This window comes from Piliocolobus tephrosceles, chromosome 16 (genome assembly GCF_002776525.5).
Source record: "Piliocolobus tephrosceles isolate RC106 chromosome 16, ASM277652v3, whole genome shotgun sequence".
NCBI classification, from domain to species: domain Eukaryota; kingdom Metazoa; phylum Chordata; class Mammalia; order Primates; family Cercopithecidae; genus Piliocolobus; species Piliocolobus tephrosceles.
In genome coordinates this window covers 11,722,545-11,746,126 of record NC_045449.1, presented here as the reverse complement: position 1 = coordinate 11,746,126, position 23,582 = coordinate 11,722,545, and the positions used below count along the sequence as shown (strand labels likewise).

The following is a 23,582-nucleotide window of genomic DNA, read 5'->3' as shown; positions in this document are numbered from 1 at the left end:
CTTTTGATGGTGGAATGGTATTGTGTAGAATACCAACATTGTGTTGGTAATAAGGATAGAATAAATTGCCTGTCTGTAATAGCCTGCTGTTGGATATGTATGTTGCTTCCAACATTTTCCAGTTATAAACAATGCTGTATATATTTTTTAAGTTTTTATCTCTAATTATATCCTCAGGATAAGTTCTAGAAGTAAAACTGTGGAGCCAAACAGTAAGACACTCTTTAGAGATTGCCACACAGAATGACGGCACCAATATGTACTTTTCCTAGGTAGAACTGACAAAAAGTTGGATCTGCTATATTGGAGGATTTGAATATACTGGTTATGTTGGTTGAATTAGAATGTGTTAAGTCAGTGAATGCAGGGCTACGTAACGCAGTGATCAAGCTGCTTTAGAGAAATGGATATGGAAGAAGAGAAAGCAGGTATTAGTGATTTGGGGACCCAAAGAGTGTGAGAATAGAAGTCAGGCTGGGAGCAGTGGCTCACGTCTGTAATCCCAGCACTTTGGGAGGCCGAGGTGGGAGGATCACCTGAGGTCAGGAGTTCCAGACCAGCCTGGCCAACATGGTGAAACCCCGTCTGGAGAGGGTTCAAGATTTCAGTCTGGATGCGTAAAACATTTGTAGCAATAAAAAGTTCTTTGAGGGCCAGGTGCAGTGGTTCATGCCTGTAATCTCAACACTTTGGGAAGCCAACGTGGGTGGATCACCTGAGATCAGGAGTTCGAGACCAGCCTGGCCAACATGGTGAAACCCTGTGTCTACTAAAAATACAAAAATTAGCAGGTGTGATGGTGCGCGCTTGTAATCCCACCTACTAGGGAAGCTGAGGCAGGAGTATCTCTTGATCGAGGGAGGCAGAGGTTACAGGTTGCAGTGAACCAAGATAGCTCCACTGTACTCCAGCCTGGGTGATAGAGAGAGACTCTATCTCAAAAAAACAAAAACAAAAACAAAAACAAAAACAAAAACAAAAAAACTCAGGTAAAGTTTGGCCGAATAGACTAAGGGATATGTTTGAGATTGAATTGCACGGGCTACAGTCCTGTGCTCCTGTCTGTGTTAATGATGTTATAACTAGAAATGCCATATTCAAATTAAGTATTGGTGGAGCAACATAAGGTCTAGCTAGCTCCAGTTTGGAAGAAACTCTGGGTATGGGTTTTGGTGGGTGGGGTTCGACACATGAACAACATGTGAGTGTATATAAAGTTACAGAGCTTGTGTTGAGCCTCTGTGGTTTGAAGTTTCCTGTTTCTGCAAATTTCTTGCATGTACTGATGACTTGCTCACAATGAACATAAATAAGCTAAATGTTTGTGGGTACTCATTGCCCCATGTCTCCTGTGGGGTGCGATTGCTGCTCTGAAATCTCACTAGCAGTGTGTGGGAGTCTGGCCCCCAACCCTTGTTGCCACTGAATCTTACATCTAATCTTTTTTTTGAGACAGAGCCTTGCTTTCTCGCCCAAGCTGTAGTGTCATGGTGCGATCTCAGTTCACTGTAACCTCTGCCTTCCAGGTTCAAGCAATTCTCCTGCTTCAGCCTCCCGAGTAGCAGCGGAGATTGCAGTTGCCTGCCACCACGCCTGGCCCCCAAAGAACTTTTTATTGCTACAAATGTTTCAGACATCCAGACTGAAATCTTGAACCCTCTTCAGATGGGGTTTCACCATGTTGGCCCGGCTGGTCTCCAACTCCTGACCTCAGGTAATCCATCCGCCTTGGCCTCAAAAAGTGCTGGGATTACAGGTGTGAGCACCGTATCCAGCCTTACCTCTAATTTTTAATCTCTGCCAATTTAATGGTGGAAAAATTACTGTTTTTATTTTTATTTATTTGGTTTCTAGGGAATTGAACATTTTAAAATGTTTATGAAGCATTTTAGAATTTTTGTTTTGTAAACTTTCTGTTCACGCCCATTGCCTGCTTTTCAGTTGAAGTGTTTCTCTCAATTTGTGAAACCCCTTTATGTATGTTTTCAGTTATCCTTCAATGTCTCACCTTTATCATCCGGTTTTTCTAAGGTGTATCGGATATATAAATATTTTTAGGTCTCACAGTTGGATGTAGTTAACTACTAAATTTTATGTAGTTAAAATGTTTTGACTTAAATTCAGGAGTTATTTATTGACCTACATTCAATAATTTTATGATTTTACTTTTTCACTTTAATTATTTAACTGTGATACTTACACTCTGTCTTATAACAGACAGATTTATACTTCTCTTGCTTTCCTATGAAACCGTAATTTCTAGATGTCTGAAGAGTGCACATAGTCATTTTGTATTCTCTGCAGTGATAGCACATTGAAGGTATCTAATACATTTTTGTTAAATTTAAACAGAAAAACCCACGCCTTATACTAGCTCCACATTTGGAGTGATGTACACAATGATTCATTATGCTGGGTGCAATGGGTTATCTGCTTTGTGTCAGAATGAGATGGTGCCTGATGAAGGGAGAAACCATGGTGCTAAGATACCCAGGCCCTCTCTCCTGATTCAGAAAAGGTGGGGCAGGAAAGGATTAGTGGAGGAAAGAGAGAGGCAGGCATGGAGGAGGAGTCGGAGGAGTTGGAGTCCAGCTGGGTTCTCTGGGTCACCCAATCCCCTAGCCCTATTCTGAAGGCCTGAACTCAGCTTAGCATGGCCCATGCCATTCAATATCTCAACGGGAAATGCATTGTTAGTGATGAGGTTTCCAGAGAAGTGTGGTTAAGTCTGCAACCGTCAGCACTGGACTCCAGCTGGCGATTCATTACCAACCTCTGATGAGGGCAAAGAACTCTGCATTTAAATTACAAAATTTAAAAAGAAGATCAATATTCTAAAGGGCTCCTGGGCCAGAAAACCAAGGCAGTCTAAGTTAAGTCCATTACTGAATTTCTGAGAGATTAAAAACAAAAGCTGAAGATGCACCACCGCACAGCTGGAGGAAGCTGATTTATTGGACTAGACACGCATGTGCATGTGCGCAAGCACACACACGCGCCAGCACACACACACCCTAGAGAATGGGTAAGATTCTCAGGGCACAAAAGAAGTACATCTGAGGGTTTGTCGTTGTTGTTGTTGTTAATGATTGCTAAGTGATTCTAAGAGAAGAAAATATACGTGGGAGTGAAAAAACAGACAGGAAAAGATGAATGGAGATTACGCCAAAAGCAGGGGGAAAGATCTGGTTTAAAGCTTGAAGAAAAAGCAGAACAAGAATCTGCTGAAGTGGTGATGAAAGTCAGTAGAAAAGTGGTATTACTAAGGAAGTAAGGCAATAGCACAAAGAAAAAATACTTTAATATGTACTGACTGCAAAGCACTTTGCATAGATAGCAACAACCCTGCGATGCAGGCATTCTTAATATCCTAATTCCCCAGCTGAGGATATTTAGGCTTGGGGGTTAAGCATCTTTCCAAAAGCATTTTGTGGCAGAACAAGGATTTGAACTTTGGTTTGGTTTTACCTCCGGAACCTGTGTCCATAACCACTACACAGTGCTCCGTTACTGAGTTCAGCTCAAAGCTGCAGAAAGGGAGAGCAGCAAAGCTGGGGAAGGGTGTAGGGGGCTCTAACAAAAAAGATGATGAGAGCTTGGGTGGTAAAAACAAACAGCTGGATGGAGTCATTATAAAAATCCATTTTCAGCTTGGCTCCCTGGACCTGTGAGTTGCCGGGAAGGCACACACAGCCTCCTTCCTCCTCTGCTCTGTCCTACTCCCACTTTTTTTTTTTTTTGTCTGTGTTTTTTTTTTGAGACAGAGTTTCACTCTTGTTGCTCAGGCTGGGGTGCAGTGGTACAATCTTGGCTCACTGCAACTTCCACCTCCTGGGTTCAAGTGATTCTCCTGCTTCAGCCTCCTGAGTAGCTGGGATTACAGGTGCCCCCCACCACGCTTGGCTAAGTGTTTTGGTATTTTTAGTAGAGATGGGATTTCACCATGTTGGCCAGGCTGTTCTCCAACTGCTGACCTCAGGTGATCCATCCACCTTGGCCTCCCAAAGAGCTGGGATTACAGGTGTGAGCCACCATGCCCAGCCTACTCCACTTTGGGTCTCAGAAGGTGGGACCTTCCTGGAGTGCTGTGTGTGTAGTGGTGCGAGGCCATGGAGTCTTCCCATACTCTTAGGTTATCTGTGTTTCTCTCTGTACTGCCTGGTATCCTTTTTCTGATCTAAGAAGGGGAATCCTTCTGCTGTTTTGGTTGGTAGAGGCAGCAACGAGAGGTCCATGAGCCCCAGGAAAGGGAGGGAAGGGCAGAGTGAGGATAAAGTAACGGGTAGTTGATGTCTTTAAACAAACGTATGGGAAATTATACATCTAAATACACTTTATTCTTCAGAGTTGTCTCCCTCCAGGCAGTTCATTTTCCCAGTTATTTTGCCATTGCTAAATGAGGCTCAGGCTTCACTTTGGATATTAACTTCAGAGTTTGTTTATAAGCCTATGGAAGAAAGCCAGTGTTTGTAGTCGGTACTTGTCTTTTTTTTTTCTAAAAACTAATTAGTTTGATCACCCATGTTGGAAGCCACATTGATGGAATCACTTACAATTCTTTCAAATTAAATTCGCCCTTAAAGGACAGAGACTTGCCTCAATTCCAAGAGTATGACAGACATGACAGACATACTGATGGCTCTTAAGGAGAAAAGGAAATACTCACTGGAGCTTCACAAGGTTGAACTTTTTTTTGTGGTTGTTTTTGAGACGGAGTTTTGCTCTTGTTGCCTGGGCTGGAGTGCAATGGCACAATCTTGGCTCACTGCAACCTCCGCCTTCTGCGTTCAAGTGATTCTCTTGCCTCAGCTTCCCGAGTAGCTGGGATTACAGGTGCACACCACCACTACATCCAGCTAATTTGTAGTTTTAGTAGAGACGGGGTTTCACCATGTTGGTCAGGCTGGCCTCAAACTGCTGACCTCAGGTGATCCGCCCGCCTCGGCCTCCCAAAGTACTGGGATTACAGGCATGAGCCACTGTGCCCGGCAGGTTGAACTTTTAATCCCTCATTTCCTGAACCCTGCTATGCACTAGGCATTGTCTAAGGTAGTAAGGTTTCAGCAGTGAGCAAGACACTCTGTGTGCTCAAGGAGTTCACATCGGATTAGGGGGATACAAGAAAATATTTGAAGAAGCTTCATAGGATGATAGTAGAGAGCACAGACTCTAGAGCCAGATCGCGCTATTGCAAGTTTTACCTATTTATGAGGAGTGTGACTTTAGGCAACTTCTCTCCTCTCAGTCTCAGTTTCCTCACTGATGATATAGAGACAGTAACAAAACTTTACTTCTTCAGGGTTTTTGTGAAAACTAAATGTAATGATACATGCAAAGCACTATGCACCAGGCACAGAGAGAGTTCTATGTCGAGTTACAAGTCGTATTAAATGCTACCCTCTCAGGGAGGCTTTCCTGATGACCCTATTTATAATTAGGATCACCCTCAGTCCTCTCCACTCCCCTTCCCTCTCTGTTTTCCTCTGCATTATTTATTCTCATACAACATGCTAAGCAGTTTTACTGAGCCCCTGCTAGGTTCCACACACTGTCCTAGGGGTTAGGATCCTGGCACTCATCCTAAGATTGTCTAATCAATAAAATGTTGGATGAGTGAATGATGTAAAAAGAGAGGTTAGTCATTGACCGGTGTCACAGGGGCATCATGTAATATAGGCGAGGACTTAGCAGTGACAACTGACTTCAGGAAGACGTGGGTCACCTCACTACAGAGGTGACGATGACAAGCATTGCTTTGTTCAAGGGCTAAGAAGTGGGCAGAGAAGGAAATCAGAAGTGAGAAAGTAAGACAAAGACGGGCAACGTTCTGGATGAGCATCATTGCGAACAGGAGCAGGGAAATGGGGGTAGCAGATGGAAAGGAATGTAAGAGGCAAGGAACAGTTTATTATTTTTTGATAAGTGATAACATAGCATGTTTGTATGCTGATGCATATAATCCAGAAATTAATGATGGGGTAAGATAAAAGAGGGGAGAGAGAAAATAGGAGAGGGAGAAGGAGGGAGAGAGAGAGAGGAGATAATTACAGCGAGAGGTGAAGCCACCAAGAAGGTGAGAGGAGATGGGATCCAGGGCGCATGTGGAGGGACTAGACTTAGGTAGGGACAGGGGTGTTCATGAACCGAAGTTGTAGGGAAGGCAGGACTTGCAGGAGGGATGCAGGGATACACATAGGCTGTTAGATTTGATGACGGGAAGATGCGAGATTTCTTCTGGTCACTTTCATTATCCCAGTGAAAAAAGACAGGTGCTCATTAACTGGGAATAAGGCACTGGGAGTTTGAAAAGAGAAGGAAAATGTGTAACGCAGTTATCACGGAATGGTGAAAGGAGCAATATGCCTAGGGTAGAGGAAGGCAATTCCAGCAATGTTGAGGCCTGTTTGATATTTATGGCTGCAGATCTGGAGCAAAAACAATCAACATGGTGGGAGATTTTTCTTCAACAGTTGTCTAGCTGCTTAGGGGCAGGGTGAAATGAGAACATAGTGGGGGCTGGGCACAGTGGCTCACACCTGTAATCCCAGAACTTTGGGAGGCTGAGGTGGGTGGATCACCTGAGGTCAGGAGTTCGAGACCAGCCTAACCAATGTGGTGAAACCCTGTCTCTACTAAAAATACAAAAATTAGCCGGGTGTGGTGGTGGGCGCCTGTAATCCCAGCTACTTCAGAGGCGGAGGCAGGAGAACTGCTTGAACCCAGGAGACAGAGGTTGCAGTGAGCTGAGATCGTGCCACTGCACTTCAGGCTGGGTGACAAGAGTGAGACTCCTTCTCAAAAAACAAAAAAAAAAGATAGTGAGGTTTAGCCCGAGTGAGATTTTGTGGATACAATGACAAGAAAGTTAGGGGAGCTGGCACTGGGATGATGGGGTCTATGGTGGTTAAAAAGGAAAGTAAGGAGAATCTCTTGAACCCAGGAGGCAGCGTTTGCAATGAGCTGAGATCACGCCACTGCACTCCAGCCTGGGCGACACAGAGAGACTCTGTCTCAAAAAACAATTAAATTAAATTAAGTTAAATTAAATTTTTAAAAAGGGAAAGTAAAGACATGGTAGGGAGAGAGACTAACAGAGTCTGGGGAAGTAGTTGGTCCAATGAATGAAGTCGTGATGAAACTGAATGAAAGACTAGAGCAGATGAGTGGGAGGGTGGCAGGTACAGGTCAGAAAGTGGGATGTTTGAAGTTGGGATTTTGGAGGTGGGTTCCTATGATAGGAACATGTGAGTGAGGGCTGAGGTGGGCTAGAAGAAAAGACCATGGGAGCCAAGCAGCCAAGGAACAGAAAGAATTATTAGCTAGATGCCAAGAGTGAGACATGGGTGAGGAGGAAGGGCGGGCAGGGACTAAGGCCATTAGCCGATGATGGGGAGTAATTGGCTGTCAGCAGATAACAGTGACAAGGAGAAAGAATGAGTATGAAATGCAGGTGACCTGTGCTCAAAAGAATTGGAGTTTGTGAAGGATAAGAGAAGAAAGGTCTTAAATGTGCCATTGGGGTGGGGGACTGGGGGTAAGGAGGTTACTTACTCCTCTCTAGGTCCTGGGGCACATAGAATGGGGAAGAAAAAACAGCTTTCCTCCACTCAGGGGTCAATCAGGTATCAGTTAGAATTTGGCAGTAAAGGGAAAGTTCAGAGAAGTTGAAATGAAGCGGATGTTGCTACTAAGACCGTGAGTACCCTGGGGGAAGGCGGAAGGATTCTGGAGGGCAGTGAGTGCTGGTAATGGGTCTCAGATTGGGAAATGTAAGAAGCAGGGTAGGGATGGTGTTGGTGTGAGGCTAGACTGTCTTGGAGGCTTGGTTATTACCTTCAGTGATTCACTAGATGGCAAAAACACTCAGAGGATATTTAATTTTTGAAATATATATGTACTTGAACACAAACCCTATCTCTGTTTTTTTTTTTGTTTTTTTTTTTTTTTGAGATGGAGTCTAGCCTCTGTTGCCCAGGCTGGAGTGCAGGCACGCGATCTTGGCTCACTGCAACCTGGGCCTCCTGGGTTCAAGCAATTCTCTTGCCTCAGCCTCCCGAGTAGCTGGGACTACAGGCGCCTGCCACCACACCCGGTTAATTTTTTTGTATTTTTAGTAGAGATGGGGTTTCACCGTGTTAGCCAGGGTGGTCTTGATCTCCTGACCTCATGATCCGCCCTCTTCCACTTCCCAAAGTGTTGGAATTACAGGCATGAGCCATCCCGCCCAACCTATCTCATTTTTTTAAAAGACCCTTGGACTATTAGCGAGGTGGCGATGGAGGTCCTGAGCTGTTCTGGGTCTCATTTTATGACCTCAATTCTGTCCTCGGTGTCACTGTGATCATGCCCAGGATAGCAAATGGCGGACCTGGAAATGAACCCATTCCTGCCTGAGCTCGGCACTGTGCTGCCCCCTAGGGCCGGCGGCAGGAGCTGCAGCTGCTCTGCCAGCAGCCATCTTGACCTTTAAGGCAGAAGCAGGAGCTCCTTTCCTGGTTTTACAGAAGTGACCTCAAATAGCCGAATGAAACCGCCTGTCACTGGGAGGAGGAAGCAACTGAGGAAAAGGAAAATGAGAAGCACACTTACACATGGCGCATGGCATCCTCAAAGAGAACTAGGTCCATCACTGTGTTGACTTCATTGTGGTTCTCCAGGGCCTCCACCAGAGTCTGGGTCAAAAGTTCCCAAGATTGTACAGGCATGTATTTGGGCTCCCCAATACCATTTGCAAAGTGACAATACAGGTTCGGGCTTTGGGTCTGCTCCATAGGGTCTTCAATGTCCTGGTGATGAGACACAGGAATAAGGGCCCTCATTATTGACTCCTAGGGCTGGTTCCACAGAGCAGAGACATCTGATTTGCTCTGCACATTCTCTGGAAATTAAGCAGCAGTGCTACCTCCAACATGTCCTTCCCTTGAGAAGCCCTTTTAAGTGGATGTTTCACATCCATCTACCAGCTCCATGAAGTCTCAGGTCATGTTTGTTATTCCTTATGGCCTGAGGATGGGAAGTGGGAGGTGGGATGGAGCCTCCTCACAAGCACAGTAAGAGAGTGCTTCTGTGAGAAGAGTAGATAGGGATGGATGGGTGGATTTCTCTAAGTGGGGGTTCTTTTGCCAGTATTGAATGAAGAGGATCGTGGCCCAATCGCCTCACTTTCTGCATGTACATTCCAACAGATCTAGGTCCTCAATCTATAGCAAAGCCATCCAACATCTTTTCCTGTGACATTACACAAGTATGTTGCCAGCCCTGAGTTCATAGGTTCAGTCCAGAGGACTTGGTTTCTGAAGAATGCGCTAGTAGCCACCCTCAGGTGACTGGTGCATTTATGGTAATCTTAACGCATTTATGGTAGAACTCCCTACTTACAACACTTTCGGGCTGTGTGTCAAATCTCACCCATAGGAGAAATGTTACCATGTTGAATAAACATGGGCTGGTTATAGTATAGTATAACTCAATTAATTTGAAGGATAAGGAGTATATGTCTCTTCACCAATGTATCCTCTAAATACTGAAGAGAAAACCAATTTTTTAACTTTCATGTTAGTGGAGACAAAAAGTAACTACTTACCTATCAAAACCCAAATACCTGAGACTTGAGATAGGAGAAAAGGCTGTCAAAGAGAAAAGTCCGAGAAAGAATAGGTTTTCTAAGACACAAATAGGATGTTATGCCAGCATAAGCAGTTGTCCCCACCTATCGTTTTTTCCTCCTAAAGTTCAGACTGGAAGACCTACCTGGGAAAGAGGTAACCAGTGTGTTATTTATCAGCAGGGACACGTCCCAGGGCATAAGTCACTGCAGCGTTAGCCTTATAAGCCTACGAGACAAGATTCACCAAACCTAATATAGGGCAAGTGAAGAAGACAGTAACATCTATAGAGAAACCAGGGCTGCTGCCTGAGTGTAAGAAGAAAGGACTGGAAAGAGTTAAAACTCTTAATAAACAAGTTATTAAATTTTGAAGGTGGTTTCAAAAACTGTAGAAAACTTTTAAACTATTCTGGCTTTGCCAGCCAGTAACAAAAATGCTCAGACATTTGGATAAGATGTAAATGCAGTGCAGGAGGGCTATTCTTGCTATTAGGAAAACACATGAGGACGGAGGAAATAATGTGGGAAGGCATTTACCCTGTTTGAGATGGGCTAATGTCCTGGGAATCCGTTCTTATAGCAGTCAATTGACACCAACCATCTAGAGGAGGAGGAACTAAAGTGCAGTTTTGGAAAGCCTGGTTTACAAAGACTCTTTGATGAACAAAACAAGTCTTCGATTTTATGATCAGAGCCATGCTGTGTAGAAGGCAGAGAGAAAATCAACCAACTCAGCGAATCAAAGATTCCTTAATAGTGATGCCAAATCACACAGGGCCATGAATCAGAGAGGCTTAAGCTTTGAATAGTGGAAACAGAATTGTATCGCTTCATTGGTGGAAATCTGGCAACTCTTCCTTGATACCAATACCAAGATTTGGTGTGACCAAGGGTGCTTCAGGCTGGCATTTCAAATGTTGTTGGGGAAGGATAATGGCAATATTCATATATCTGGGTCTGTGATCAAAAGGCAGTGCTCTTAGTACACAGACTCACACGTGGAAACTCTATTTGAAAGTCCAAGTGTTATGACTCTGAAGTGCTAGCTCAGATCAACTTATAAAGACAATGAAGACTAATCTGCAGGGCCAGCAATGAGTACCTGAATTGGGTAACTCTACGATGCTCAGAGAAAGGCATCTAACATGAGGGTCTCAAACATCAGGCTCCAATAACAATGCTGACAGAAGTGGGAGAATTTAGGACGGCTGGCTTAGTCAAAAGCAGACTAAAATAAGTGAGTTAAAATGCTGTCTAAACATTCAAAAGGCTGTCACATAGGTTGGGATGGACTGTAAATATCTTCAGAGGTAGAGTCAAGATGTTATCAGGAAAAAAAATACGGAGCTAAACCAAACAAGGTGATTATAAGGACAACACAGCATACCTAAATACGAAATTTGAATATTTCTAATTTCCAGAGGGGACAGACAAGCAGTATGTGTGGAAAAGATGGGGCTTTGGTTAGTAGAAGGCTCAGTGTTCACTGTGGAGTAATTTCGACACTAAGAAATATAATACGATCTCAGGCTGTGCTACTACATCAGTGCCTCCCAAGGCATAATCTATGGACCATTCGTTATGTAAATTATTAGTAAGTTTAATGAGAGGAAAGAGTTTTAGGGTCCAATACATTTGCAGAATGATATGTAAATTAGAGTTATTCAAGATTTCAGGACTTTGACATCTTAAATCCACCATGAATTTCTAAGAGAGTCATATACAATAAAGCATTTTCTCAACTCATTTCATGACAGACACTTTCTCAAGAAGTATTCTTGTAGTAAAACTGTTTAGCAGGACATATTTTGGGAAACACAGTAACAAAACTATGGTCTTTAAGAAAAGGGGGAATGATGATCTTGCTTTTGGTCAGACCCCAGCTGGGTTGTGCAACGAAAAGTCAGGCACCACAATTTCAGAGGGGAGAACTGGTAAGAGAGCAATCAGGAGGATGTCAGAGTTGTTTAGGTTTGAAACCAATCCATGTTAGAAATGGTTAAAAGCATTCAGGCTATTTGGCCTGGAGAAGAGAAGACTCAGGAAGAGTGAGATAAATGGCATTAAAATATTTGAGAGTTTGTCTTGTAGACCTGGGTAGTGGTCAGAGAAATAACTTCTAGATTATTATTAGACCAAATGTTCAGTCTCTAAAATTATTTCAAATGTTCCAAGTTTCAAAATTGCTCAAAATTTCCAATTAGCAGCCCCAAAATGGCAGCCTTGGGAACAATGGGATCATGCATTTTCAAGGATGCTAGAGCATCACTGGGGTAATGAATCTGAGAAATGCTGCGAGGGACTAAGTACCATGTAGGGACTTGGGTCAGATGATCTCTATGGACTTCTCAATACAGAGATTCTGGGATTGATTTGCATCTATTCTTGCCTCAGCATTTTTTACCTGGGCAAAATCATGACACAATTTCCTTCCTCACCTAGACTCTGGCTTTTCCTCATTAAACAGCTAGATTTTATCATTTGGGTGATCATCTGTATAATTATCTTTTTTTTTCAAATACAAAGAAAATCCATAGGGCAATACTCACATCAAAAGTTTTCTTGAGCACCTCTCTCTGGATTTTATCAAAAAGATCAAAGTCCTTTTCTTCTACCATCTTATCCCGATAAACTCGATTTGATTCATGCAGATAGAGCCTTATGAGATCCCGTGTGGATTTCACACATTCCACTGAGGAGAAGAGAATGCCCTTCAAGGGAACAGACACACAAAAAAATAACATTAGTAACCATCCAGAGGTACAATAGCTAGGAAAACTTTCTGGAGCTTTTTATCTAACCTGGGATGATGCCTAGGGCTTGTCTTGCTAAACAGTAGATCATTCTAGTGGCGGGAATACTTGGAAAGCTGAAAGGGAGCTTGTAAAGAAAGACCCAAGGGTTGCAGTTAGACAGACCTGACCTCAAATACTTGCACAACCACTATGTGACTTGTGACTTTGGGCAACCACTAAGCAACTGTGTGACTTTGGGCAAAGCATGTGACATCTCTGAGTCTTAGTTTTTTCACTTTTCAAAGTGGAATAAAAATACTGACTTTCTAAAGTGGTCTAAATAATTCAAATTAATATGCCTAAGGAAACAAGTATTGCTCATTTTACATACTCAATACATTGGAATTATTCTTTTGTGCTCATCATAAAAATAACAACTGCAACAGCTATAATTTATTGAAGCAAGTTATGTGGATTAGATGCTATTGAAGCCAGCACTGGACTAGATGCTTTGCCAGATGAAGCTCTTTTAATACTCATGATGATCCCCTGAAATAATTATTACTAAATCCATTTTGTATAATGTGAAGATTGGAATTCAGAAAGAAAACATGCCCCATCTCATAGAGTAAGTTGCCTTCCTTCAAACTACAAATTTTTGAAACCAGGTCTTCCTGACTATAATGCCTGGAATTCTAGCCACTACATTTTGAATCAACCACAATGAGGGAAAAAGTGGTTTCTCTGCTATATTTCAATTCCACAAGTGCCATTTTGAAAACTGATTCAGATAACAATTGACTATGTAAAATCAGAACTATAACAAAGGGCTAGAATGGATATAGCTAACCTTGGCAGGTCAGCAATCTATTTATTTATCTCTAGTCAGTTCCCCTTCCTATGTGCTACAGGATTGGTTTAAAATATTTATTATTCTTTTCAAATTTCTCTGTCAGCTTTTTCTGTTACTATTAGCCAAAGTCCTAACCTTCTTTTCTTTTACTGAAAAGTGGAGACCCAATGTTAGAGCCCCTCAATAACCTCAACAAATTCTCTTAAGTTCAAGCTTATCTATGCCTGTGCCTGTTCTCATTGCTTACTTTCTTGTCTTAAAGGGAAAGGGATCATTTAATGCGTCTTTAGTTGAATTCATAGAATAATGTGCAGATTCATTAGCATAGAATACAGGTCTGGTGACAATGTTACTACAATCTGCTTCCTCATGATTTTTTTTTTTTTTTTGAGACAGAGTTTCACTCTTGTTACCCAGGCTGGAGTGCAGTGGCGCAATCTCAGCTCACCGCAACCTCCGCCTCCCGGGTTCCAGCAATTCTCCTGCCTCAGCCTCCTGAGTAGCTGGGATTGCAGGCATGTGCCAACATGCCCAACTAATTTTGTATTTTTAGAAGAGACGGGGTTTCTCCGTGTTGGTCAGTCTGGTCTCGAACTTCCGACCTCAGGTGATCCACCTGCCTCGGCCCCCCAAAGTGCTGGGATTACAGGCATAAGCCACTGTTCCCAGCCCCTCATGACCACTCTTATCACTACTTCCCAAAAAAACCTAGATTCCAGTTTCAGAAAATTCCCATTATGTTCTGATCCTGCACCCTTTTCTGTGCCTTCATGCCTTTTGCTTTGCTTGCCATGCTCATATTTCAAGATCTAGCTCAATTGAAGCCTCTTGTTGAAGTTGCCCAAGACACCTCTCCTGCTCAGTGGCGTTCCCTCCCATGTGCCTCACAGAGCCTTTATATATACATCTTGATTACAGAAGAATTATTAGTTTCTCAAATTATTTTTAATATTATTTTTGTGACAGAGTCTCACTTTTTGTCATCCAGACTGGAGTGCAGTGGTGCGATCTCGGCTTGTGGTAGCCTCCACCTCCTGGGTTCAAGCAGTTCTCGTGCCTCAGCTTCCTGAACAGCTGGGATTACAAGCATGCACCACCACACACAACTAATTTTTGTATTTTTAATAGAGACAAGGTTTCACCACATTGGCCAGGCTGGTCTTGAACTCCTGGCCTCAAGTGGTCCGCCCGCCTTGGCCTCTCAAAGTGCTGGATTACAGGCATGAGCCACCTCACCCACTGTCAAATTATTACCTTGTCTTTGTACAGGTTTGCTTCTTCCAGGTGATGGCAAAATGTCTTAAAGGTAGAGGATTTGACAGACTTTATTTAGGTTGTGGTTTATTTTTAGAACTGTATTGTTAGTATTTAGTAAGTGATAAGTCTGAAGGTAATTTCTCAACAGAAACAATAAAAGAAGCCTTCTAATTGCTGAAAGAAAATAGCTACCAACCTAGAAATCCAAGTCACCCCTAAAATTTCTTAAAAATAAGAAATATATTTTTGGTCAAATTAAAATTGCGAGATCCTTCTCCAACAGATATGAACTAAAGTAAATACTAAAAGAAGTTCTTCAAGCAAAATAAGAATGATCCTAGGTGAAAGAACAGAAATGTACAGGAATAAAGAGCAATGGAAAAGGTAACGTATGGGTAACTCTAAAGGAATGCTGACTTACTAAACCACAGATATCAATGGGTTTTCAAAATACAGAGGATAAAAATAAATGACAGCACAAAAGTCAATGGGAGGTAAATTGTCCCAAGATCCTTGCATTGTATGGCAATTAATAAATATGCTAATTTATAAAAGACAAAAAGATAAAATGATGCTTTTGATAATCATTAGATGAATAGCAAAAGGATATATACTATGCTAAAAGAGGGAGAACAATTATAAAAACATAATTAGTTTGATAGACTACAAGAAGCGAGAAGAAAGGAGATAGAATAGGTAGAATATATTAAAAACAAAGAGCATAAGTAGATTTAATCATAAATATATTATTATATAAAACAACATAGATGAACTAAACATTGTAATTAAAAGGCTATGTTGTCAGGCTGGAGTTTAAAGAGCCCACTGTATGGTGCTTATGGGAGATACACCTTAAATATAAGAATATGGAAAAGCTGAGTGCAAGAAAGTGAAAACGTCATAAAAATATTGACTAAAGAATATGGAATAGTCATACTAATGTCATACAAAATTGACTTTAAAGCAAACATTGTTTTTAGAGATAAAGAAGTGCACTTAATAAATAAGAAAAAGATCAGTCTGCTAGGAAGATATACTAATTCTAAATTTGTATGTACCTAATAAATAGCATAGTTTCAAAATGTATAAAGTGAATATGACAAATAAAAGGAAAAATAAACATACCCACAATCACAGTGAAATATCTTAACATCTCTCTCAGGGACTGAAAGAACAAGCAGACAAAAAAAAAATCTAGAAATTATAGGAATTTTTTAAACAACATGATTTACAAGGTTGCTTTAACTGGAATATTGATAAAACCGTACCCAGTATCTGCAGAATGCATTTTAAAAAACCTGCACATCGATTATATCTTGGGACATAGAGCAGTCTCAACAAATTTCAAAGGAATAAAACCATATAGAGTGTTTCTGACAACAGTAGGCATCAGTAAGAGAAAGATAACTAGAAAATATCTACATGTTTGAAAATAAAGCAATACACTTCTAAATATTGCATGAGTTAAAGAAGAAATCATAGTGGAGATTAAATATTATCAACTGAATGATAACAAAAATACAGCATATAAAAGCTAGCATGATGTAGCTAATGGTATGATTAGAGATAGATTTATATAGCCTTAAAATGAGTATTTTAGATGAGACAAAAGATGACAATTAATGACATAAGTAGCCATGCCAAGAAGTTAGAATAAACCCCAAACCCAAGGTAAGTAGGAATAAAAATTATAAAGCAAAGAGTGAGTATTAATAATATACAAATGGATATCAAATTAAGACAGTAAGAAAGTCAAATGAATAATGCAGGTATACCCTTCAGGTTTTTTGACAGCACAATTGTTAACTCCCTAGCAAGGATGATAGAAGAGAAAAAAGAGAAAAGACACACATAATACCCAACCTAAGGAAGAGGACATAATGTCAGATACAGTAGATATTTAAAAGATAATCTGAGAATATTGCAAACAATTTTATGCCAGTAAATTAGCAACTATTGATAATATGGATGTCTTAATATGACTGACACATGAAGAAACAGAAAATCTGAATAGTCTTATATGTATTAAAGAATTTGAATTTATAATTTAAAACCTCTACCAAACAAACCTCCAGGTGGTTTCACCAGTAAATTCTTCCAACTTTTAAGGAAGGTGCAATACAATGTTTTACTAAATCTTTTAGAGAACAGAAAAAGAGGGAACACTTCTCAAAGTATTTTATGAGGACTTTATAACCTTAGAATATTAGAGAAAGATTACAAGACAATCTTATTAATATAGATGCGAAAATTATATTAAAAATTATCAAAAGACATCCAGGAAAACATTAAAACAAAGACATGAAACAACCAAGATGAGTTGATTCCAGGAATGGTTGATTTCCTGTTTGAAAATAATCAATGTAATTTACCATATTACCAGACTAAAAGAGAAAAAATTTATATAATTAAACAGATGCAGAAAAATCATTTAAGTTTCAACACATTCATAATTAAAACTCTTAGTAAACTGTAGACAGAAAAATATTTCCTTAAAAAGTATCCAGGTAAAAGCTACCCAGAAAAACCAGTAGAGAACATCATATTTAATGGCAAACTATTAAAAGTGTTTCCCTGTAAAATTAGGAATGTGACAAAATGCTACTCTCACTACTTCTCAACATTGTACTTGAGTTGTAGCCAGCACAATAAGACAAGAAAAATAAATTAAACAATTTAAGGATTGAAAAGAAAGAAACATAACTGTTACTCTTTAAGTCAAAAAGTAACAATTATTAAAAATAGAGGTACACATATAATACTGAACAAAGATACAAAGTGATATTGACTATATATTCTATTTATATAAAGTTCAAAAATAGGCCAAAATAATTTATGATGTTAGAAGTTTAGACAATGTTTAGGGCTGGCAAGAGGAGGAAAGCAGGAAAGCATGAATGAAAGGTGCAAAGGAGAACATCAGGGATGTACTGAGAATGTTTTCTTTCTTGATCTGAGTTGTGATTACATAGGTGGGATCCCTTTGTGATAATTAACCAAGGTGTATGCTTGTGGCTTTTGTGCTTTTCTGCTTGTATGTTACACTTTGATAAAGTTTATTAAAAGTGAAAAGAAATTCCATTAGGTGTCCTTGGCTCCACCCAGATGTTTATCTCAGCTTCTATCTCCTCAGCTCTCCTAGGTACCTGCAATATATGAGACGCAGAGGACAAGAAAAAGCACCAACCAGGAGTCTTGACCTCTAGAATTTTGTGTTTTACAGTGAGGCAAGCCATCAGTTGAAGTTTATAAATCTTGTTATAGCCAAATAGTCAGGGTGGTTGACAATTAAGGCTGAGTAAATGTGAGCATGTCATATGCCAACTCTGCACCATCTTAGATAGTTATGTGTTGCACTGAGATGGGAATGGTTAGTGATTTCTGCTACTCAGAGCATATGTTGGTTCATTTTCATGCTGCTGATAAAGACATACCTGAGACTGGGAGGAAAAGGGGTTTAATTGGACTTACAGTTCTACATGACTGGGGAGGCCTCAGAATCATGGCGAGAGGCAAAAGGCACTTCTTACATGGCGGTGGCAAGAGAAAATGGGAAAGATGCAAAAGCGGAAACTCTTGATAAAACCATCAGATCTCGTGAGACTTATTCACTACCACAAGAACAGTATGGGAAAAACTGCCCCCATGATTCCAATTATCTCCCACCAGTCCCTCCTGCAACATGTGGGAATTATGGGAGTACAATTCAAGATGAGATTTGGGTGGGGACACAGAGTCATACCATATGAGAGCACTATCAAATTCTGTTCTGATCTGAACAGAACAAGGGAAGTACAGAGAAGGTCTGAATTACTGAGCCTGGGATCACGTTGGATAAAGGAAAACAACACCATACTCTGGGCAGTGCCTGTCTCCTAGTAGACATTAAACCATCCTCTGTACTCTTCAATCAGGCCTGTGGTCAGACTCAGGGAGGAAGGGAGTGTTAAATCAAGTTTAGCTTAAAACCGCCTCCTGACGTATTTTAAGTTTGACCTAAAAGTTGCTCTGTATATTGTGACCTGTAATCGAAATGGAGATGTAAATTGACTGTAACCTACTCTTGTGTCAATCACCGAGTTTCCCCCAATCCCAGGTGGCCAGCTGTTAAAACTGGTGTTCAAATAAGGCAAACACCAAGCTGTAGACATTAAACCGCCCCATCTCAGTGCAACACATAACTATCTAAGATGTTGCAGAGTTGGTGTGTGATGTGCTCAATCAGGCCTTTGGTTAGACACTCAGGGAGGAAGGGAGTGTTAAATCAAGTTTAGCCGAAAGCTGCCTCCTGATGTACTTTAAGTTTGGCCTAAAAGTTGCTCTGTACATTGTGAACCATAAATTAAAAGGAGGTGTAAATTGACTGTAACCTACTCTTGTGCCAATCACTGAGTTTCGCCCGGTTGCAGGTGGCCAGCTATTAAAACTCTGTTTAAATAAGGCAAACACCAAGCTGTCACCAATCCAGCCATTTCTGTGCCTCACTCCAGTTTTCTTTACATCACTTTTGCTTTTCTGTCCAGAAATCTTCTTCCACTATGTGGCTATGCTGGAGTCTCTCTGAGCCTACTCTGGCCCAGTAGGCTGCCCGATTCGGATTTGTGAATTGTTCTTTGATCAGTTAGACTCTGCCAAATTTAATTTGGCTAAGGCTTTTCTTTTCACAGCCAGTAGGAGGAGACCGTGGTCAAGCTATGAGCCGGGAAACTCTCGTTAGAGTAGGAGAGTGAGGGGACCATGTAGCCGAAGGGAGGCAGCACTTTAGGGGTATCGCATTCTCCACACTTGGAGCAGCTGACAGCTGGCAGGCTGCAAAGAGGCCTGGCTGGGATGCCGACCTCAGGGGGTTTCCACTCTGATTCTCTGCTAACTGAATCAGGCAGAGAAACAGGCCAGGGGAACAATCTCCACTCCTATCTCTCTGCTTTCTGGTTCCTCCTTGATATTGCATCAGTGACCACTACCACAAGGTGCACTCTTTCCTCCGGAAGCCTTTTGTCACCCTGAATTGCCTCCACAGCAGGGCTGAACATTCTAGCTGTTCTATCAATGCTGCTGCTTACCATTATGCAATCACGCAGTCACGCTCAAGAGACTGATTTGTCTGTGGCTCGGTTTTGTCATCTCTGAATTGAAAATAATCAGTATTTTATCTTCTAGGGTTGTTGTGAGGATTAGGTGCGTTCATAGATGTAAAAGGCTTAGCACTGCTCAGTAAATGTTAGCTATTATTACAGACTGAAGTCTAACTCTTAAGTCTTAAGTAGGGCCCACTCTAGTCTCAAGTTACCTTTCCAACCTCACCTCTTCTTTCCATAAAACTCATCGTTCCCACTGGGCTAGACCCTACGATATTCCATGAGACCTTTTTTTTTTTTTTTTTTTAACCTCCCTGACCATTCGTGCTGTCATTGACTAGCCAGTAACTTCTCTGAGCCTCTGTTAAATTGGGATAACAATCTCTGTCCCAAAGGGTTGTCGTGAGTATTAAATTTCAGGTGGTACAGGTGACAAGACCACTGCTCCAGGCAGAAGCTAGGGTTCTGGGTTGCTTCTGGTAAATGGAGCATAATTGATGCTTCCCCCTTCAGTTCTGTCACTTATGAGCAGTGTAGATTTGATCAAACGACGTTAACTTCTTTTTTTTTTTTGAAAAATCCACCTAGTAACACCCCCACTTCATAGAGCTGCAGTAATATTTAAGAGAGAGATTGTGTGGTGAAAAAGTCTTTCTCAATGAATGCTCAAAAACTGGGAGCCAGTTGTGGGTAAGCACAAACTTTGCTGCTCTCCAGTCCTGAGGGCTGCAGAGTTGCAGGCTTTGTAGGCTCAGAGCTGAGTCTCTTGCTGCCTTAACCATCACATGCTTATTTTCCTCATTGGAAATTCAGATGAGGACAGAAAGGTGTGGTGGAAAGCCGTCCAGGCCAGGAACCTAAAGGCCTAGATTCCAGTTCCTTTACTGGCTTCCTTGTGCTCCTGGGCAAATATATATGATCTATGTGGGTCTCTGTTTGTTTTTAATTTTTAAAATGAGTTAATGTTTGGGAGCTACTTCTGATTCAGGAGTGGTATCCTGAACTAGCCTAGATGTGTTCTCAGAGACTTATTCTGAGGGGCTCATTGTTCCACCTTCAGGTGAAGCCTTTCTAGTCCATAGCTCTTGAGTCTCTGAACCAGGGTTTAGTAGGTTTCTGCTCCTTACATTCAGGAGTTCTGGCTGCAACAACCTGGCCCTATGTCATCAGGGTCCGGAGTTTTGCTGGTTTGGCTCAAAGTCCTATCTGCACCATTGCTCTGGGAAATTAATTCCAATTACATGTGCTGTCATCGGAAGGTGGTGTCACTCCCTGATCAATTCACTTTGACATTTCTTTATGGGTGTGGCCTCTGCTTGGTGTAAAAGGCATCCTTCCCTCAATAATAACCCAGTGTTATCTTGGGGGAAGGTCTCTCTGTAAATGAGTTTCTGCAGATTCTTATCCAGAATGGGAGGGTTGTGGACTTGGCTACATGAGGATGCTATATCTGACCAGATGGAAGAAAGGGTCTGAGTTTGCTAGATGGTGCTCTGGAGACTTGGACGGTGATGAGTTAAGCAATTGGAAGCAATGGGCAGAGATATGCCATCACTATTCAGATAAGCAGCTAGAAAGATCTGAAACAGCTTTGGCCTAGAAATGAACCTGGGAATTTTAGGACTGAGGCCCTCGCAGGGGCTGGCAGATGGCATCTTAGGAGTATGACAATGTGGCTTTTTGAGGAAGCAGAGCTATCTTGCACGGTTTGGGGAACATTCTTTTTCATCCCGAGATCAATAGATGTACCAATGGGAGATCCAAAATAGTTCTCTTTCTTTCAGGCCATTTTTCTTCCCAGGCATACTGGACTCATTATATAACACTATCTCCAAGATGCTGAGCCTTCTGCAGCCCCCAAGGAACCAACTCAGAGATGCATGCTGCTTACTGAGAAATAATTTAATTGGCAAAGGAAACTCTATTTTATTGAGGGCATTCCTTGTGGAGCCCATGGCACTGTGTGTGTCTCCTTATCTTCATGATTACATATGAACAGTGGCTTTGCCTGTGCCTAAGAGCTGGGCATTAGCTACTTATTATTATTAAGGAGAGGAGCCTCTAAGCCCCTAGGGTGTCTCGGAGTTGATGAACTCACCTGGAAAATGTTGGCAAAATCTCTGAGGTTGAAGATGTAGTGGAATTTGATTGCTGTGGGTAAGAATGTGGTAGCAACTTTCTGGTGGAAGGCAAGGGCCAGATTGATCAGTGGGGGGATGGATTTCTGCAGGGACGCTGGGAAGTTTCCAAGCTTCAGATGTTGAGTGAGGATGATGCTGTAGATGGAGGACAGGGCATCTGCCCCCGGGAAGGAGAGGACAAACAGGCTGAAGTGACGCTGCACAGAAAACAAAGGCATGAGCTCAACATCCTTTACCACAGAGTAGAAATCACCTCTTCTGAATTTGGAGATAATAATGGAAAATTCTTCTATAGCCTTTAAATCTGTATTTTGGTCCCATCTCTCACACTATGCCCACATTTAGGTTGAACCTAAAATGACTAGGGGAATAACAGGCAAAGCACCTTCAGTCAAAGATGGCAGCCTAGGACAGTAGGAAGAGAACTAAACTTGGACTCAGAGAAGCTGAATCCAAATCTGAATTTGATATTGAGAATCCATATGACCCTGGGAAAGTCATTCATCTCTCTGAAGTTCCCTCATCTGAAGAAAGAGGGATCAAATCAGATGAAATCTATGATCCTTTCCAATCTTGAGACTCTAAGTCTAGGAGTTTCTCTTTTCCCCTAGAGATGTAATTTGGCATTCTATCTGATTTACCGTTTGGAGAGGCTGCGTGGGGAAAAAAGCCATTTATTACTTATAATCAAGGGGCATCCGCTCTAGTAAGGTAGGATTAGGACCCGGGTCCCGTGGCTCCTCCTGTACCTGAAGCCGGGGGTTGATGGTGAAGCTGCCTGCTGTGGGGTTCATACAGGAAACATACTGTACATTTCTGATCTCCTTTAGGGACAGCTTGCTCCGATCATACCTGGAACAGTCAGAAGCTCTAGGTAAAAGGTGTCTGAGGACTGAGGCAGGTGAGTGCTTTGTCAAGGTGAGGTAGGACGTGCCCTACTGTTCATGTGTTTGGGTCATAAAAAAGTCTAGATCCACTGGCAGCGATTGAGAAGAGATAAGAGCCTAGGACAGATTCCCAAGGGACCTCAGTATCTAAAGAAATAGCATAGAAAGACGAGCCCACAGGATGGACGAAAAGGTAGGAGAAAAATCAGGTGGTATATGCCATACCAAAAGGCAAAGGAAGCCAGTATTGCCAAAAGAAGAGAGTGGTCAACCACATCAAGGGCTGCAGAGAGAATAAGAAAGGTAGTGACTCCAGCAGGGGTGTCTAAGGGAGAGAATGCGTCATGGGTTCTTAGTTTCTGTTTCTGGTTGGGCCAGTAATGCCCCTTCCTCATCCCTCTTTTCCACATAACACTAGAGACAGAAACGAAAAACCATGGCTTCAGGCTGCTGAAAGCCAAAAACAAAACCAAACAGAACAACAAAAACAACAAAATAAGGTGGCTGGACAAGCTTGCAAAGGATTTCTTGGATTTTACAATAATGATGCAGGTAGTAGGTTAGCAAGAACAGTGGAGGGAACAGAAATCAAACAACAGTGGATTGAGGAGTGAGTGGGAGATAAGGGAGTGGGGACAGAACAGTAATTAAAAAGTAATTTTTTAACTCAGTTGAAGAAATGTATGCAAGTTTGTTTGTTTGTTTGTTTGTTTATTTGAGACAGAGTCTCACTCTGTCGCCCAGGCTGGAGTGCAATGGCACGATCTCGGCTCACTGCAACCTCTATCTCCAGGTTCAAGCGATTCTCCTGCCTTGGCCTCAGAAGTAGCTAGGATTACAGGCATGTGCCACCACACCTGGCTAATTTTTGTATTTTTAGTAGAGATGGGGTTTTACCATGTTGGCCTGGCTGATCTAGAACTCCTGGGCTCAAGTGATCTGCCCACCTTGGCCTCCCAAAGTGGTGGGATTACAGGCATGAGCTACCGCACCCAGCCCGTTTATGCAAGTTTAAATGATGTGA

General features: G+C 41.8%; 1 protein-coding gene across 1 annotated transcript in view; it reads right to left on the bottom strand.

The window, feature by feature from the left end:
- DNAH9 (dynein axonemal heavy chain 9) overlaps positions 1-23,582 on the bottom strand; it is a 376,206-nt gene that overhangs the window by 160,320 nt on the left and 192,304 nt on the right. The window contains exons 40-43 of the mRNA XM_026456281.1: positions 22,421-22,523; positions 21,629-21,868; positions 12,157-12,318; positions 8,590-8,786 (exon numbers count right to left, since the gene is read on the bottom strand). Coding sequence (XP_026312066.1) covers positions 8,590-8,786; positions 12,157-12,318; positions 21,629-21,868; positions 22,421-22,523 — 702 coding nt within the window. The remainder of the gene's footprint in view (positions 1-8,589; positions 8,787-12,156; positions 12,319-21,628; positions 21,869-22,420; positions 22,524-23,582) is intronic.